The sequence below is a fragment of the Aedes albopictus genome, chromosome 2 (genome assembly GCF_035046485.1).
Source record: "Aedes albopictus strain Foshan chromosome 2, AalbF5, whole genome shotgun sequence".
NCBI lineage: Eukaryota > Metazoa > Arthropoda > Insecta > Diptera > Culicidae > Aedes > Aedes albopictus.
Genome location: NC_085137.1, coordinates 249,746,557 through 249,766,920, shown reverse-complemented (window position 1 = coordinate 249,766,920; position 20,364 = coordinate 249,746,557). Strand labels below are relative to the sequence as shown.

General features: G+C 40.9%; 1 protein-coding gene across 1 annotated transcript; it reads left to right on the top strand.

The window, feature by feature from the left end:
• Positions 1-6,339: 6,339 nt before the first annotated feature.
• On the top strand, positions 6,340-18,858 carry LOC109424543 (dynein axonemal heavy chain 1). Its single transcript, XM_062848785.1, has 3 exons — positions 6,340-6,502; positions 6,563-7,516; positions 16,943-18,858. The coding sequence occupies exons 1-3, from the start codon at positions 6,368-6,370 to the stop codon at positions 18,806-18,808; spliced, it is 2,955 nt and encodes a 984-aa protein (XP_062704769.1). The 5' UTR covers positions 6,340-6,367; the 3' UTR covers positions 18,809-18,858.
• The last annotated feature ends 1,506 nt before the right edge of the window (positions 18,859-20,364 follow it).

Genomic DNA, 20,364 nt, shown 5'->3' with positions numbered 1-20,364 from the left:
GGAAGTTTGAAAGCAATCCTAAGAGGAATTCCTAAGGGAATCTCTAAACAGGAATTACGGTATATTTAGAGCAATCATTACTTTACATGCAAACTTAACCTTCACATACCCGACCCCCAACATCTCATTTTCAAAATGCTGGCATTTCGTCAATTTTCATCCAACCGATCATAAATTGGTGCAAGTTTATTACACCCAAGTGGCCATGCAATATCCGGAACCATTCCAAAGTTATTCCGGATTGTACTGGGGTCAGGTAGGGTGCCGAAATGGCTAAAATGATTATTTCGTGTGTTATTGTGTTTGAACCATCGATTTTCAACGGAATTTTTATTGTGAACAATAAAACACAAATGCGATAATCAAATTTGAATAAGTTAACCTATCCGGATCACCGTGACAGGTTCCACGGGGGCCTCATTGGGGATACTACTTTTTTTCATCCAAAACATGTCGTGCGACATATCTAACTTCATGATTTCGAATGACAGAGTCAGAAACGATACCCTGAAGTCTGTATCAACTAATATGGCCAACCCGTAACATTTTGCGTAGGTTCCAAGGGGGTGACATCGGGGACATTTCTGGTTTGCAATTAAAACATGCCGTGCAACGTATCAAACTTCATGATTTCAAGAGAATGAACCAGAAAAAAATGACTGAAGTATGTAGCAACTGATATGGCCGCTCCGGAACACCTGAAACAGGTTCCGCGGGGCCTCTCAATCACAATAACACACGACATAATCCCTTTTAGTCATTTGGCAAAACAGACCCCTTCCACACCCCTGACCCCAGTACAATCCGAAATATCTCCGGAATGGTTCCGAATATTACATGACCACTTGAGTGTAATAAACTTGCACCAATTTATGATCGATTAAGGGCAACTTCAAAAAAATTGGATGAAAATTGACAAAATGCCAGCATTTTGAAAATGAGCTGTCGGCAGTCGGGTATGTGAAGGTTAAGGTTGATTTAAAGTGGAAATGGGCAATTATAGAATCAATATAAGATTTTACTGGTATTAACTTAGTTCAGTCGCATAATTGCCATTTCCACTTTAAGTCAACCTTAAGTGTTCATGTAAAGTAATGATTGCTCTAAATACACCTTATATCTGCATGCAATAAAGCTTCAGTACCGTGGTTACTTGGGAAGAAATCCCAAAGAGAGTTCTCGGAGGCATTTTCAAAATATTCCTGGAAGTTGTTCCCGAAAGAATCACAGAAGGAATTCCCAGGTGAATCCCTAGAGGAACCATGGAGAAATTTGTGAGGAAACCCCATGGTGAATCCCGGAAGCCATCCCTTGCGGAATTCCTTAGGGAACTTCACGAGGGCTTTTTTAGCGAATTCCCGGAAGAATTTACGTAGGAATCCCTGGATAAAAATTTGAACAAATCCATGTCTGTAGTAATTTCTGGACGAATTATTGAAGGAATACTTGAATGGACTCCTAATGGGTATTTTTAAAGAAATTCCTGGATTAATTTTTGAATAACCTCTAGTAAAATTTTCTGAAAGCGTTTCTGGGAGAAATTCCTGCCGAATCACTTCGAATAATTCCAAATGGATCTCCTGCGAAATTCTGGAAGGAATATATGAAGAAATCCTCAAAGAAATCTCTGAAGGAATATCTGCAGAAATATCTTAAAGGATCTCTGGAGAAATTCCTGAAGGAAACATCAAAAACAGCACTTCATCAATCACTTGAACAATCACTGGAGGGACCTTTAAAGATATCCCAGGATAAATTCCCGTAGAAATGTCTTGTGAAATCCATAGATGAATTCCTAAAAGAATCTCTGGAATGGAATTTTATATTTTTGAACCGAAAGAAAAATCGTATGTAAAAAATCGATTCGGTCGATTTTGTGGGCCTTTTAACATCGATTCAAAAAATCAATTAATCGAAAAAAAAACATCGATGTTGCGAGCATCGATTTAAAATTGCCCAACGCTACGGCGTACGGCAGTTTCGACCGCACAGAGCTATGGGAAATCATAGACTAGAACAGCTTCTCCGGGAAGCTCAGTAGACTGATGAAAGCAACGATGGACGGTGTAAAATACTGCGTATGGGTTTCGGGTGATCTGTCTAATTCGTTCCAACCTCGCCGGGGACTACGATAAGGTAATGAACTCTGATGCCTGGCTACAAGCCGGGCTCAACAGCCGAGGCACGATTTTCACAATTTGCCAATTTCTCTGTTTGCAGATGATATGAACATTATTGCTAATACATTTGGAACGGTAGCGGAACTAAGTATACAACCGACTGAAAAGTGAATCAACATAGGTCAGAACGGTGTTGATTATAAACTTACCCCAAAAACCCAATTTAAGGCATTGCGCTAAGAATAAGAAGCAAACAAAAAAAATACAATGACGAGAGCTATTTCTTTTGAGAGCTAAACAGTCAAAAACCCCTAATAAATTCATTCCAAAATTTGAGTCATTTCAATCCCATACATTTTCATTTGGATTAGTATGGTTTTGAGAGCTGCCAGCATCGACGGGAAATTTTGCTTCTGAAATAATTATGGATGCCACCCGATAAGCCTAGCTTATGGCAACGGTTTGATACTCCTGTCTGAAGCTTAGCATTGCATTCGTCAGTTTGTTGGCTGGGTGCAGTCGATAAATCTATCGATTCGCTAGCGGAAATGAACAGGCACTAAAATAATGAACACTAAGCTACCGTTCCAACTAATATTCCGGATGGTTTCGAAAAGCCTGCCCTGGAAGTAAAATGTTTCACATTTGAACACCATGGCACAAACTGATTAAAACATACGCAAAGGGTCAAGTACCCATGTATGAATCCGAACGGTAAAACTAGCTAAAATCCAGTCCTGTGGTGCAAATTCGCATCTGTTTCACCCAAAGCAAAATGCTAGCGCTACTGGTTCGACTTATCTGTCTGCCTGCGGTAGATTTTGCTAGCATCAGTGTGTTTTTAATTAATTAATAGTGATGAGCGATAGTACACACACCCCTCTCATGATGGTTCTGAGTTGCTGAAGATGAAACGAGACCGTATTACCACCGACGACCGGCTAAATTCAAACTGCATTGACTGGTTTCCAAATAGATATGTATGTACGTGCTGCTACATGCTGTAAGTTACCTACAAGCTACAAAGTAATCTGCATTCTGGTTACAGCTTACTCGTAGGTACGGCTCAAATACAATGGATCAAAATTGATTGAAATTTGAAATCTCGTATGATTTTATCTGTACGTACATCACCTGTCTTTATGCTACATCTGCAGTAAATGCTGGCTCATGTGTTGCACATTTCCACCATATTATAGGACGGAGTCAACGTCTTCTTTCTCTTCCAGACTCTACATACCTTATGAAACATTGCATTTGCATTAGACTAACGTGTTCTAATGAGTATCTCCACATTTGTCAACTGAAAACCTTGCTTCGGACCATGGATCGAACCCACCATCTTTGGATAGATAATCCGATGTATTCAATCTCATGAGCCTAACGAAAAATCCCGAATACACGTAAATGCATCAGGTATTTGGTTTAAATTTGAGAGAATAGATCGAGCGTTCAAATTACAAGGAAATGAGAATTCTGGCATTGAAGCCTGAAGTCTGAAATCGATGCGGTTGGAATGGTATATGTTCGAACCGAGCATTGAACGTTGTTAAACACCGGAATGCAGAAGAATGATCAAATCCCAGAAATTGAACAAATCAATTTAGAAAGTGAACATTAGTTATTTAGCATAGCACACTCACTTTCACTGTTATTAACTAGAGCCTTATCTGCCGATGACCATTTTACTACATGTGTACATCGTGTGGCAGACACGAAGATACCTTTTTCATTACGAGGAAATGCTGAACCGACCAGAAATCGAACCCGTCACCCTCAACATGATCATGCTGAATACCTGTGCGCTTACTGCATCGGCTACCCGATCAGAAACGCATATCAAAATTATAACCGATTAAGTTATTTATTTCAAAGATTTTTCATAACAGAATGAGTTATAAAATTCGCCGGTTAGGTGTTAAAATAACAAAAATTATAACTATAATTGCTCTAGCCATAACATAATTATAACATATGTGGAGCGGACCTGGTGTGGTGGTTAGAACACTTGACTATCACGCCGAGGACCTGGGATTGAATCCCACTCCCGACATACTCACAAAATGTGGGTTCTTCCTTCGGAAGGGAAGTAAAACGTGGGTCCCGAGATGAACTAGCCTAGGGTTAAAAATCTCGTTAATACAGACAAAAAAATAATTATAACAGGTCTTGATACAATTATAACAAGCTTATAACAAAATGAGATATAAGAATCAAGAAAGAAAAATCATATTATTATTATATTATTGATCATATTATCATATTATATATCACATGTTGTTATAAAGCAGTTATAAATATATTGGGTAAACATTAAGTAGTGTAAAAATTAACTTATTTTTGGGTAATCAATTTCTAAAGTGACATTTTATTTTTAGTAAAAAAGTTACTGGCATCAAAAAACTTCACCACATATTTATTTAATTGTGAATTTTGGTTTGGCAGATGCTTCTACCAGCTTCTACCCTATAGCATGAGCATGAGCATGAGCATGAGCATAGATGACCGCACAATTCGTAGTTGCTACTCCGTGATTGACCAGAGCAATCGAAATTGCACAAGGAACCAATGAATAGGGCTTGGGACTAGCTTACTATTCTCAATGTACACAGGTCGAGAGCTCTCAACTTTAATAAGGTCAATAACGGCGCCGGCCACGTCCTTACGGTCATCGAGGATGGAAGGGAATGTTAGTAAGACAAACGTTGTTAAAAAGACCGCGAATCGCTGCATCTCCACGTTTGTCTCAGGAAGGAATTTTTTGTTAGTAGGGTAAGGTACATTGTCAGTCCGGGAGTCACCTATGGTTGGTGATATGATTTGACAATGGATCAATATACACAAACCGCCGTTAACAACCGACCACTTTTCGACGCAAGAACTAGCCAAAAAGAAAATTCTATCGCGCGTCTCCACTCCACTAGGGAGCAGAAACCTTTAGTCTATTCCACACAGAAATACACTGAACGCGACTCACTTGTCGGCGCCCGGATTTTTTCTCGACCGGCGAACCCGAACTAACATTTTTCACTCTTTTGTGTAAATGCAAAAAAATGAAAGAAAATATTTATTATCAACTGGAAACTAGCGCCGAAGGGAAGCGAAAAATTCGGAACCGACTCAACCACGGCGCGCGCACACTCGTCCCGTCGTCGGAGCCCCGCAGAGAGAAGAGAAAAAAAAAATCGCAAAAATCTAGCAAAGCCAGCGCGCGAAACTTTGCTGCTGCCGAACTACCGCACACTACTGACTGCTTGGCTTCCCGTCGTCGGTGCCCCGCAGAGAAGAAAAACAAATCGCAAAAATCTAGCAAAGCGAGCGCGCGAAGCTTTGCTGCTGCCGAACTACCGCACACTACTGACTGCTTGGCTTCCCGTCGTCGGTGCCCCGCAGAGAAGAAAAACAAATCGCAAAAATCTAGCAAAGCGAGCGCGCGAAGCTTTGCAGCTGCCGAACTACCGCACACTGACACTACTGACTGCTTGGCGTCCCGTCGTCGGTGCCCCGCAGAGAAGAAAAACAAATCGCAAAAATCTAGCAAAGCGAGCGCGCGAAGCTTTGCTGCTGCCGAACTACCGCACACTACTGACTGCTTGGCTTCCCGTCGTCGGTGCCCCGCAGAGAAGAAAAACAAATCGCAAAAATCTAGCAAAGTGAGCGCGCGAAACTTTGCTGCTGCCAAACTACCGCACACTGACACTACTGACTGCTTGGCTTCCCGTCGTCGGTGCCCCGCAGAGAAGAAAAACAAATCGCAAAAATCTAGCAAAGCGAGCGCGCGAAGCTTTGCAGCTGCCGAACTACCGCACACTGACACTACTGACTGCTTGGCGTCCCGTCGTCGGTGCCCCGCAGAGAAGAAAAACAAATCGCAAAAATCTAGCAAAGCGAGCGCGCGAAGCTTTGCAGCTGCCGAACTACCGCACACTGACACTACTGACTGCTTGGCGTCCCGTCGTCGGTGCCCCGCAGAGAAGAAAAACAAATCGCAAAAATCTAGCAAAGCGAGCGCGCGAAGCTTTGCTGCTGCCGAACTACCGCACACTACTGACTGCTTGGCTTCCCGTCGTCGGTGCCCCGCAGAGAAGAAAAACAAATCGCAAAAATCTAGCAAAGTGAGCGCGCGAAACTTTGCTGCTGCCAAACTACCGCACACTGACACTACTCCTTCTACCAGCTTCTACCCTATACACGACAAAGTATGCTATGCTTTCTGTAGTCAATTTGATAAAGCTTCAAACAAGAAGATGTCATACCCAGAGTTGGATTGGCGCACGTCCTTCCAAGAGCAAGTCAAAACGAGAAAAAGTCTCTTTGAAATTGCCTTAGCACCCCGGAAATCAGTGAGACCTTCGCAAGAATCAACCGCTTCAAGTCAAACGGTAGGCTCACGGTAATAGTAGTTGGACAAATTCGCAAACTAAAGCTAGGGTCTCTTTTAGGAAATATGTCTCCCGAAAACATTCAAATTTCAATTTATTCAAGAACTTCACGTTTACCTGCGGGAGCCGAAAGAACTTGAAGCGCTACTTCAGGAGGCTCATATCAAAATTGATCATTTGCACGAGCTTGAATCGCGTCCGCAGCTTATTTCAAGCAAATCCTTCCTACCGCTGGAATGGTTCGACGACTTTGAGTATGATCCAATGTCGCCGGAACGGTGGCTCTCCATTGAAAACCTACAAGGATTTGCGCTGGTTCAGGACAGCGAATCGCTACAATGGGCATGGAGGTTGGTAACAGTGGTTGATTATGACATAAGTGCCTTCCTGTGGACTGTTCAGGGCAGTTTTGAAACCTGGAAGGTTCCACGTATCAGATTGTACATTGTCCATGAGGACCCGGTGTGTTTCTGTGAGCGAATCGGTTCAGCCCTAAACAGTCGGAGTGACGCCGAAAACCGTCTTAGATTCTACTATCTGCGGCAGTTGGTGGATGTGGAAGGGTACTTTGACCTCTCAAGTGACATGGCAGAACGCTTCTCCAAAAAGTCCAGCGAGGATGCTTTGGCAGCATTCAAGTTCCTGTTCCGAAAGTTTCAAATCATGCTGTCGTTGAACATATGCCTGGTACAGAATGAGTGGCTGAATATTAAACCTATTCCGGGTGTAGTGGAGCGGATTCCACCATCACGCGTAGACAACGTTCGCAACCTATACAGCTTCGAGTCGTCGTTCAGCTTAATCAAGAGAATTATCATGTTCAGTCATCCGGCAGTTTCAAACGCGCTCGAACAGGTCCATCGTGAGTGTGAAAAAGTGCGGGAGCTGTCCCTGTTCTCGTTAGATTCCAGTGATCCCATCACCCTTGCTGAGTTCAAAACTACCAATGAAGCCCAGCTGGTGAAGACGATGCGGTATTTAAAGAACAACTGGATCGAAAAAACTACAATGCAGGTTTGTTGGTTTTAAGGTAACATTCGCTCTTGGAAAAATGCGACTTTTCAACTTGTTGAGTTCAAAGACTGCGTGAGAAGGTTCCGTACAATTTGTAACTACCTACTAACCATTATCATTGCATTCATGCTTCGGAAACGGCTAAGCAGTCTCGAGGCTGCTTAGCCATTTCCGTAACATATTTATCTTAGTCGAATTTTCAAACCATTCTCATATTTGCGTAAGGTCCCAGATTTCAAATTGCAAACAATCAGGATTATTCGGCGCGGCGTGTGAGGTTAGACGAGTCGAATGAGGTGACAAAAGTCGACTCGATCCCATTTGATGAGCATCAGTCGTCTCACGTCACGTGAGATAAAACTTATCGTTTCATCTCACCGTCACGCAGAATAAGCCTGAATGACACCAAACATGCCCTTTCGGTCATCGGAAAATAAAAGAAATATTCGTGTGATCATTATTGTTGCTACTAAAATCTTTAAAATTCTAAATCTTCTCATTCCCCTAAAACATTGCGTTATTATTGGACTGTCGTTCAGGCGTTTCAGACGTTTCAGTGCATTTCCATGCGCTTCATGAGGTTTCTGAGGCGTTACATGAGGTTTCAGAGGTCCGAAGGGGTTTCGAGGCTTCAATGGCGTTTTAGGGGTTTCGGAGGCATTTCAGGAATATTCCGAGGATATTCATCAGGTTACATGGTCATTTTGGGGGGTTTCAGAGGGTTTTTCGGAGGGTTTTCGGATGAATTTCAAAAGGATTGAGAGCATTTTCAGTGAGTTTCAAATGCGTTTTTGGGTTTTCGCATGGTCTCCGGTACGTTACAGTGGGCCCCGGCCCAAGGTAGTTTAAGGCGATATTTCAGGAATTCTGAGGATTCTCAGTAAGTTTCAGACAAGGTTTCAGTGGCGTTACTGGGGCATTTTCGGGGTTTTCAGATGCGTAAAAAGGCGTCCGGGGATTTTCGGAAGCATTTCAGAATAATTTATAGCATTTTTAGCGGGTATCGGAGTATTACATGTGCATTGTTGGACGTTTCAGGATTTCAGAGAATTTTTATAGACACATTTCAGGTAGATTCATAAGATTGTCAGTGAGTTTAAGAGGGGTTTTTGGGGTTTCGGAGGGGCTCCAAAGAGTTACAAGGGGGTTTGAATGAATGCAGTGATCATCAGGGGTTTTCAGCAGCGTTTTTAAAATGTTACTTGACCTGCCGGTATTTGATAGTCGTGCAGGATGTTCCACGAATCTTGTGCCGATGCTGCATTCTTGATTAATTGTAGGTGTCTACGTTCCACCAGGTAGCAACATCACCAGGTAGCAACATCACGCTTGTCCTCATCAATTAACGCTTCAGTTCTTTCATCTTTTGGAGAGAGATCGTGGACAACTACATGCCACAGTCCTTCTCGAACAAGAATTTGTTTGGTCCTTTCTTTCCACAGGTCATAGTTACCGAACCGTCTTTAGTCTTCAGTTCCATGTCCATTCTGTTTCTCTTGTGCCGCTGAAGCAAATTATCTTCAAACTGCTACTGTTTCTTTCGGGCATCACACACGCTTTATTTTACTTCGGGGAGATACAAAAATTATGTCATGCAAAAATCGACTTTTTTCAACCCCCCTCCCCTCTATATAACACTTATTGTATGGGACCTCACCATTTTTTATGGGTCGTTTCGTTCTGCAAACAACCCCCCCCCCCCTCCACCACTAAGCGCCACGTAGTTTGTGCACGGCCGCTTCTCTGAGCCCATAACCTGTTGGGCTATTTATCTTGGAAGCGAAGTAAAAATACAAATTTAAGCCATGCGTCTTCATTGGCGGAAATGAAAAACGAAAGTGAACAACAATCTTATGTCGAATTCGTTTTTGAACCTGGGTTGGAACTGGATTGGCGGAAAATGTGTAAACAAACAAACGTCAAACAAACTCAAACAAACTTTAGTACAAGCGAAACCGAAGTCGGGTTGGGGTTGAAACTGTGATCTGATCCAGTTCCAACCCAGGTTGGAACTGGATAATAAAGAAAAACGGCATAAGTGAAACGAGTATCGTAGTACTGTTCCTTTGAATTCCGCTAAGAATTTGCATCCTTTAACAGATTCGTATTTCGACCTCAACTTTTTGAAATGTTTTAAACCATCACAGAAACCATGACTATTTCTTGCCCCCGTAACATGAGTAGATCACCTCAGAATGGTGCGTTGCGGCGTAAGTTCTACCAAATCCAATTTTGATATTGAAATTTTCCTGCCTAAAGTAATCAGGCAGTAGTTTAAAAATATTCCAGGATCAAAGTTTGATGCACTTTTATGATGTTTATGTAATATTTTTGTTTCAATTTTGCTGCTCATCCATATTGTATTTCAGCAGGGTTCAGGTAAATTTATTGAATGATGCAAATTATATTGTAAAAATATATAAACTTTGGCGAACGTATCACTAATATGTAGCTTATTCGACGTCAATGATAACATCATGTAGATTTTCAACCGAAAAATCAAGTGATACAAATAAATGCCATTAAGATGACGAGGAAATCAGGACGTATTCGGAGCAGTCTAATAATGGTGTACCTGAACGTTGACCAACCGCATCCTTTGGAGTACCCTTCCACTAACAACACCTGTTGTGGTGGTTATTGTCTATCTGTGAAACTGGCAACACGGTTCGGCTCCGTAGATCAGATAGGTAAATGTTGTGATAAGAAGTGGAAGCAGTGCGAGAAAGATACCATAACGTAAGTGAATTATTGTAATTTTAATAGTTAAGTGTAATAATAAATAATGGGATTACAGCATTGAAGCTGCTCCAAAAAGCTGCTTTCAATTTGTGTGTATTCGTGCTGCAGAACGTTCCACTCCCCAACAAACTTCAATGGTTATGATAACCGCCTAAACGCCAACAATGGAGAGCAAAGATTGGCGAAAATATTATGAAGATGATGAGCGCCGCATCGAAGATGAGTATCAGCGGGAAATGGCAGCAATTGATGAAGAGTTTAGAAAAGCCAAGGAGAAAATACAGTTGGAGTTTGCTGCCCAGAAAGACGCGGTAATAAAACAGTTTGGTGCTAAAAATGCTCAAAAAGGTTCAACAAAAGAATCGCAATCGATCAATGCAGTATGTTCACCATCTGTTTGCACTACCTCTGGACGCAAAGCAAACGACCAACGGCAGGTCTCTATACGGCAGCCGGACGTTCAATTGCGACAAACTGCAAACAAGCAGAACAATAGCGAAGGGAAAAAAATTAGCTTGTGGTACCATTCCAAACGTATCTGTGGTCGGATGGTGACGACAAAAGTAGAACATTGTTTTCGACAAGATAAGTGCGAAGCCGCTGCAGATCGTTGCAAACTATGCGAGGTGATGATATTAACGGCATTGATGCTTGTATTGTTCGATCCCGGTGGGATACGCTTGAATAAGTACGGTAATCACACGCCAGTGCACAGTGGTCTAGAATGATATTATTCGCAGTGACCAGTTACCAGTTTCACGGGTGGGGGTATGTTGTGGTGGTTATTGTCTATCTGTGAAACTGGCAACACGGTTCGGCTCCGTAGATCAGATAGGTAAATGTTGTGGTAAGAAGTGGAAGCAGTGCGAGAAAGATACGTAAGTGAATTATTGTAATTTTAATAGTTAAGTGTAATAATAAATAATGTGATTACAGCATTGAAGCTGCTCCAAAAAGCTGCTTTCAATTTGTGTGTATTCGTGCTGCAGAAAGTTCCACTCCCCAACAACACCCATATCACCTTGACACCTAGGCCTGAGAGGTCGTAGAACTTTCTACATGTTTCTTTAGGTGTCTAACTAACCATACTTTCATATTCCTCAGCAGTCGCAAGGACGAGGCCAGGACAACTCTCAACTGTTGGAGGATTGCGTCAGTCTTGTCGAGAAGTCAGAGATAAGTCTCCAATCTTTGTGTTTGGGTATCAGACGGGAAATACGCAATCCTCACAACTGTGGTCTATAGCTGTACTACCTACGAAATTTGTGCGACTTGATTAATGCTTACTTTTACTTTTTCAGTGGTAACCAGGTAAATGATTAAACCATGACAACTTCTCGTACGCTTTTTCGCCAAGGAAAGCAGACCAATAAACCCTATCCAATTTCCAACTCCAGATATCTATGAAGTGGGCCAAGTTCTTGGACAAATTCTGAGTAGATATCGAATCAACATTTCCTTCCTACCCCGCTGATCGTAAGGACCTGGCCAGGTGTCGAGAGTTCCTTAAATGAAAGGTTTGTCAAGTCCCAGGCAACTTTTCCGGCGCATTAAACTTCTCTATCGACAGCCACCCCAGGATGTGTACGGTCGGCTATGCTATGCTATGCTATGCTATGCTATCACAGAAACCATCTCTATTCCAATTCCTACATTCTTCATTACACCAACAAAGCTAGTCATGAAAATGTTTGACACTTCTCAGGTCATTTTGCTACACCACATACATGCACGAAAAAGACGGATCATATATTCTACTTTATCGATCTTGTTGTCGTCCTTTTCATGCTCATTTTACATCTATCAAAATGACCTGAGAGTTGTCAGTAATTTTGATGTTAGATTTGTTGGTGTAATAAAGAATACTCAAAGAAGTTCTTGGTTATTCCTTAACAAACACTGTACTCACTTCTTGAAAGCATAAAGTAGCATAAGCCAGTACAAGTAGGGTAGGTAATCAAAATTTGAACCAAATTGCGGCTTTCTGAAGCAGTGCAAATTTTAAGTGATTTTTTCTCCCACATGGAAATAATTTACTACGGCAAAATCGTATGTACATGAAAGCCACGGGTATAAGCTTTCTGTTAAATGGTAAAAAGTTTGTATTTGCACCGAATTTCATTGAAATACAGTGACCCCACACCGATGAATCACCTTAATTTTGTACACTATTTATGAATCACCATGCTGATCAAATGAGAGATCCATGAACTGTGATCATTTTTACCGATTCATAAATTGTGGGGTCACTGTATTTGATGTTTCATCAACAATGGTTTTAATCTTAATTTGAACCATCGTAATCCCTGGGCTTGGATTATATCTTCCTGGAAGCTTTGATTTCAGGCATGTTAGCCGATGTGCTTTGCAGTTATGATTGGAATAGCTGAATGCATAATCAATGGCAAACAATTCTGTAAAAATCAGACCTTCAAGTCATCTGATATTGTTATACTGATCATAATGCTGCATAGTATATCGAACATTTGTCGAAGTCATTTATGTGCCGGGAAAATATAATTCCAAGTTGGTGAGAATATTACAAACTGAGGGAGGGTAATAGGCCCAGTCAGACCCCTGAATGGGCAATGTGGGTTAGTGTATGGGAATGCCATTGAAGGTTTGTAATATTCTCCGAGGCTTTCGAAATCCAACAGGGCGCGTCCCCGGGTTGCGGATAGGGGAAAAAGGGAGATTTTTCGCATTAGTACTGTAATCAGCCAATGTGATATTATCTTCTATGGTGTTGTAGTGCGAATGAATGATCTCATTCTATGGGAATTCGAACCTTGTAATGTATTGTTTATTAACTCCAATTTTCTAAGCTTGACAAGGTTTTGAAGACAAACATGTGATGAGAGAATTGCCTAATAGGAAAGTCACATCAGCAAAGCTTTTACATATGCAAATGCTATCCATGGGGTCATGTCTAGCATTTAATATGTATGGCAATGACTGGTTCTTACCTAGCAGGGGTACTACAAGACCACGCGGACAATTCAATTAAAGGCTTAATTGGGTATAATATATTTTTTGCAATTTCTCATCGTAATAGGCTGTTTTACCTCACGCAAATCTGACAGGAAAAGGCCTACTTTCCCACAACAAATTAACAGTGCTGTAATGGTTCATTACAGCACTGATTTGCGTTGCGTACAATAGCAAATTTATTCTCGCTAAGCGCAACACGGTAAAATTACTGAAGGAATATTTGGATAAGTTCTAAAAAAAATGTTAGAGGAAACTCCCGAGGCATTCCCGGAGGAATTTCTGAAGGAATCCCTTGAAAAATTTTTGGAAGAATCCCTGAAGGACTCTCTAAAGGAACACCCTCTAAACACCCCTGAAAAAGAACCTAGAGGATTCTCTGGTGTAATTTTTGAAGAAATCCATGCATAACATGTTGAAAGATTTCTTGAAGAAATAAACCTCAGGATATATTTCTGAGAGAATTACATGAAGAATCGTTTTTCTAGGGGGTATTCGTGGGTTAATTCCTGTATAAATCTGTGGATGAACTTCTAAAGGATCTCTTGGAGAAAATTTCAGAAAATATTTCTGGATGACTTCTTGTACAACTTCCTACCCATGTATACATTAAAATTATCTAAAAGAATTCCTATACAAATCTCTAGAGTAATTCCTGTAGAAATTCTCGAAGTTAAAAACGGCAGGAATTATGACGAGTGCTGGAAAAATCGTCATTCTGCACCGAGTTGCGTACAACGTTTTTTGCAATTTCATTAATTACCCTTGAGGATAGTTTAAAACAAAACTTTTTTCATCAATGAGCACACTGATGTTCATAGCCATGTTTAAGAAAATCTGAACATAACAGGTTATACTGTGCAGTTGTCACAATTTTTCAAAACTGCGTCCAGAAAGCATCAAGAAGTTGACCAAAACTGAAAACAGTGCTGTAATGGTTCATTACGCAACGCAAATCAGTGCTGTAATGAACCATTACAGCACTGTTAATTTGGTGTGGGAAAGTAGGGCTTTTCCTGTCAGATTTGCGTGAGGTAAAACAGCCTATTACGATGAGAAATTGCAAAAAATATAATTCCAAGTTGGTGAGAATATTACAAACTGAGGGAGGGTAATAGGCCCAGACAGTAGAATAACTAGCCACAGAAGTCCAATGTCGCGACTATTCATGTGACTAAAATCTAGTTTGCCACGCCCTTACAGCGTCAGCAGCGGTACTAGAAGTGTCAAGTTAAGTTTGTTTACCAAAACAAAAGGTCCTCTACAAGATGGCCTCTTAAAAATATGTAGTAAGTTATTGCAATTAAAGTTATTAAAATAATTAAATGAGAAAAGTGACTATAGCACCATTGGAGTTCTAGTGTATTTCTATTGCTCAGTCAGACCCCTAAATGGGCAATGTGGGTTAGTGTGTGGGAATGCCATTGAAGGTTTGTAATATTCTCCGAGGCTTTCGAAATCCAACAGGGCGCGTCCCCGGATGCGGATAGGGGGAAAAGGGAGAATTTTCGCATTAGTACTGTAATCAGCCAATGTGATATTATCTTCTATGGTGTTGTAGTGCGAATGAATGATCTCATTCTATGGGAATTCGAACCTTGTAATGTATTGTTCATTAACTTCAATTTTCTAAGCTTGACAAGGTTTTAAAGACAAACATGAGATGAGAAAATTGCCTGATAGGAAAGTCACATCAGCAAAGCTTTTACATATGCAAATGCTATCCATGGGGTCATGTCTAGCATTTAATATGTATGACAATGACTGGTTTTTACCTAGTAGGGGTACTACAAGACCACGCGGTCTATTCGATTAAAGGCTTAATTGGGGATAATATATTTTCCAGAATTGAAGGGACACTTTTCCGGGGTACAAGTTTCCGTTTGATATATTTCAAAAAATAAACAATCGGGCGCTTTTTCTTTCTATGATTTGCTTGCCATTTTGTGGATTATTGTTTTTTAGTTTTGGAAGGTATGCGATTCACTATTAAGCCTTAAAATTATTTTGCATGGCATTGATATCGTCAAGTCTGTACCAACACCCTAACCCCACACCAAAATACCCCTTTCCTATCCCATGGCGTTTATGTGGTCAGCAAAGACTATTCAGCCATTACCCCTCCTTATCATCGGCTTTGGACTGACTTGCGTTCTCATAAAAAAAAGTTTTTTTTAATATGCGTTTATCCGAACTCCCCACACTGAAATTATACGCCTACCATTGAGCGTCAACAAAATTCAGTTCGATCATTCAAAATTCGTATTTAAAAAAAAATCCTGCTTTTTGCAATATAAATATAATCTTTATATTGATTTACTGTTTATCACTTCCGACAATTCTACAACAGTCCACAATATATCACATAAATATTATAATTTTGAGTTACATTAATATAAACGTTAGAGAAAATATACGCCCTTTTCAAATGTTAGTCCAGATAAATGTTAGATTTTTCAAAGTTGATACATCCATAAAGTTTCATTGGTTGACGAGAGGCTTCTGAGGCTATATATGGCTATTAGACCGGCCCAAATACAAAAATGTCGAAAAATTCCACGGGGCACCCTCTAGAATCGTACCTTTGGATGAGAAGAACAATATGTGAAAGATTCAGCTCAATCGGTTGAAAACTGAGCTGGCGCAAATGAGTTGAAGGTTTGTATGGGATGTTCAGTCCAAATATATGGGAAATTGAATGACCTCCCGTCTCTCATACAGCACGCCGGTTTGGCGAGTTTGATTTGGCTCAGAATTGAAAGAATAACAGTTCATACCCTAATGAACAACTTTGTAGAAGATCATATCATGATAAAACTTAATTTAGTTGCGGTTTTAGCCAAAGAAACCAGGATGAGGATATGTTCCCCCGTTTACTCTCGGTTGTTATATGCAGCACGTGTTGGTCGGCCGTAGCTTGCGCGCTACATCATAGGCAGCTATGTAATTCTACATGGTCTCGAAACTCACCCACATGTGTGAGAAATGAAAATGAAGAACAACATAGCCGCCTATGATGTAGTGAGCCAGTTTCGAACGGCAAGCACGTGCTACATGTAACAACCGAGAGTAAACGGGGGAAGATGGCCTTATCCTGGTTTCGTTGGCTAAAACCGCAACTAAATTAAGTTTTATCATGATATGGTCTTCTACAAAGTTGTTCATTAGGGTATCAACTGCTATTCTTTCAATTCTGGGCCAAATCGAACTCGTTAAACCGGCGTGCTGTATGAGAGACTGGAGGTCATCCAATTTCCCATATATTTGGACTAAACATCCCATACAAACCTTCAACTCATTTGCGCCAGCTCAGTTTTCAACCGATTGAGCTGAATCTTTCACAGATTGTTCTTCTCATCCAAAGGCACGATTCTAGAATTTCGAAAAACAAAGTATGCAAAGTTGCTTAGAAACACGTATTGTTTATGTCCATCAAGTTTCATTCGATTCTGAGAGGGTGCTGTCAACCGTTGATCGAGTTGGCGCGAAATTCGTCAATAGCTCTGTAAAATATTCCGGGAAGTGGTATTCCAGGAAATGTGAACTCACTAGATGTATTCTAAGATGTATTTAGAATAACCCAACTTTTCGCTATTTGACGAAGATTTAATCATTCGCGTAGTCGCTGTCGTCTTTACTTTTGAGCATCATTTATTTGTTCGTTTTCAATAGCAATGTTCTTTAATCATCAACCAGGTCCACCAAAATCTCCTCAAAGCCGGAAGAGGCTGGTTCGACGTTGCAGTGGACGATTGGACAGTCTACCAGTCAATGAAGCTTTATCGGCTCACGGAACAGATAAAGTACAGAATGCAAACCGCTCTACGGGACTTGGTTCTAAGCTCAACCGACGCGTACTTTCATCGCTTGTGTGATCCCTGCGTGTTGGCTCTAACGATTGAGGAAGACTACATTTGGGAGGAGAATTTGATAGATTCTCCGTTTGATTCTGGACTTCGGCCAGTGTTTTACTTGCTGTTGGAGATGGGAGATGACGTTCCTTATTATTCCACGGATCCGGACGAATTCGAACCATGTCTGAAAATACTGTTTGAAGAAGCCGTCGCATGTACCCATGATGTACACCAGATCGAACCGTCTCTTCTTGGATCGTTAATTTTTGATCCGTACATATTCCTATCTTCAATGGGGCTGATGGATCCCGTCATTGAACAACGGAGGGTTTTCCTAACGCTAGCTTATCAGAAAACTATCATTCCATTGAAGGCCTACGCTGCTCGATACCTACAATTCAAGGAACTGTTCTTCACAAATGTAGTGGAGTACGTAGAAGACGTTCGAACGAATAAGACATCACTGCAGGTCAAGGAAGAGATCTCTTTTCAAATACGTATGCGTGAAAGCTTGGAGCGAACTCTACCCTTGAGTATAGTTATTGGATCGTTTTGGATCAATGTACGGCCACTTCGTGAAGCACTCATTCAAAAACGTCAAGATCTTACAGCTGCACTGCTGAAAATGCTCACCGAACGGCTTTGCACCAAAACGTCTGATGTCGTTGGCGAATATAATGAAATTAATGAGAAAATGTGCGAAAAACCTGTTTCCATCGAACATATTTACGATATCCGCGAGTTTATGGAAAATATACCGGATTTGCTGCAAAACCTAGAAGATCGCATGAAGACGATTGTGTTCGAATACGAAATCTTGGAGTTTTTCCGTCACGCTCTTCCCGATGCAGATTTCTATCAAAAGTGGCACGCTTTGGCATTTCCGCAAGCAATTATGAAGCAGATGGTCGCTGTTCAAGAGTTCCATGAAAGCGAAGTGGACCGATTCAGAAAACAGCAAGTCAGCGATGAGGTGGAGTTTGGCGGAAAAGTTGAAGGAGTTAATGTGTACATTTCAAAGTTCACGACAATCTACGACGTTGCTAAGGTGGCGGAAATTTCAATTGAAGTGAAGAAACTTTGGAAAACGATCAATGAATTGATTCAGAACGGAGAAACACTGAACAAACGTCAAGAGCTGTTTGAACTGGCTGCAATTGATTTGTCCAATTTGTTTGAGTTGAAAGAAAGTTTCGAAAGCTACAAAAAATTGTGGACTTTTGCAGCCGAGTATATCAATGTGGAGGAAAGTTGGAGAGAGAATCCATTATCCAGCTTGGAAGTTGGTACTATCGCCAAAACAGTAGATTATTATAGAACATCTTTCCAGAAACTGTTGGATTCATTCAATGAGCAACCCCAAATAGGAGAAGTAGTGCAAATATTCTTGGAAAGAGTTCAAACATTCGAACCACATCTGAAAATTATCGAACTACTGCAACATCCACTATTGGAACCGATTCATTGGGCTCAGCTTGCTAGAGCTGCTGGTATCAAAGTAAAAGTATCACTGGCCACCAATTTTCAATTATTCTTAGAACACAACATCCATCAATATTTGGAAGTACTTTGCGACCTTATCCAGAGGGCCCAGGAGCAAAAAGAAGAAACGGAAAGGATTGAAGCCGAACAAGAGGAAACCAGACGCAAGGAACAAGAATATCAGCGCAACAGGGAGATGAGACGCTTGCTAAGGACGGAAATTTGATTTATTGTTTCACTTCAGTTGAAAATAAAAAAGGCCCAAGTTATGAATAATCGATTCTCTGTCTGATTCTCAAATAACAGCCTCAGGTCAGGTACGTGAACGAACGCAAATATTTGCAAACTTAAGTTCGAAATACTCCTCCAATCGACGAACGCAACAGTTACTTCCCATTCGGCAGAATTCAATTCATAATTGAATCGTTATTTTCTCATAACTCTAGTCAAACTTTGTTCGTTTATCCGGGGCAAAACTTTGCGGCACAAATCGTTCACCGAGCAACGGAACTTAGCCTATTCATGCGAAGCGAGCAACACTGCTGGGGAGCTCGTAATATCTCACAACATTTCTATATCTCTTCATTTCCTATCGAATCGTCGATTTTCGTCGGTCGTATATCCGTTCAGAAATTTCCCCCCTCTTCTGCCTTATCAACTTTTCCATTCATCGATGAGATCCGGGCTTTCATATCTTCATTCTATCTGCTCTGGGCCACGCGCGCTCCATGGGAAAACGAAATGCGTTCTCTCCATCATATCCCATCCTAATACGAGGTAGAGGATCCTAATAGGAGGGTAGAGAGGTACCCTCCGAACAGGATTGGATACCTACCTATGTTGGGTTGTGGATTGTGAATAGAGAAGGAAGCCCATAAATGATATGAGAAAAGTTAATAAAACGAATTTTCCAACTTGAATCGAAAATCTTATCGTTTCTATGGTCGCTCACCCGACGACGATGGTAAACTAGAGATGCTTATGCTAGAAATTTGGACTGCTTTACTAATCTAGTTAATATTTAAAGTATCCTTTAAGGACAAGGTATTTGGAGTACATACCTCAAAATTTCTAGAGCACCGTTTTTTAGAACCGTTGAACGGATTTGGATGAAAATGCATCACGTTAATTGTTCAGTGGTTGTCAACAGCGTGATGCATTTTAATCCAAATCCGTTCAACGGTTCTAAAAAACGGTGCTTTAGAAATCTTGAGCTATGTATTCCAAATACCTTGTCCTTAAGAGCATAGCAGTTTGTTAATTTACAATGGATCAATTCTATAGTCTTACGTATTGATATCTATTGTTTCAATTGTTGACTTAAAAAAAAGGAAAAAATAAACAACTTGTGTAAAGCAAATGATTATGACAGCCTGTTCGCACGACAAGCCATGTTTTGTAGTGCGGGTACTTTCCGCATATGTTTTATTTAGTCCACTTAATACTAATTGGGATTTCAAATTAAATTTTAGAAAATTTATTGAGAGCCTGAAGGATCGCGCGCCGTCGTTTGCCCAAGTTCTGTTGGAGTGAAAAAGTTCTGTGATACCAGCAGCAGCGGCCATCCAGTTTGCATTGGACCTGGAGAATAGGGCACTGCATGAAATTCTCTCCTTCTCTTTCACTTTTACAGAAATTTTGTAAACAACAAGGCCAAGAAACGTCAAAATCCCATACAAGATCAAAACAGTGCAGTGCCCTATAGACGCCCAGTAGGGTGGCCCACGCTTATATGAAAAACAAAAAAATTGAAAAATGCCAAGCCTTACCTGCTGAATCGAT

Excerpts from the sequence above, each read along its gene's own strand:
- LOC109424543 (XM_062848785.1), top strand. The coding sequence starts at position 6,368 with ATGTCATACCCAGAGTTGGATTGGCGCACGTCCTTCCAAGAGCAAGTC. Across the intron at positions 6,503-6,562 it reads CAACCGCTTCAAGTCAAACG|GAAATATGTCTCCCGAAAAC; the intron begins GTAGGCTCACGG and ends GGTCTCTTTTAG. Across the intron at positions 7,517-16,942 it reads TCGAAAAAACTACAATGCAG|GTCCACCAAAATCTCCTCAA; the intron begins GTTTGTTGGTTT and ends ATCATCAACCAG.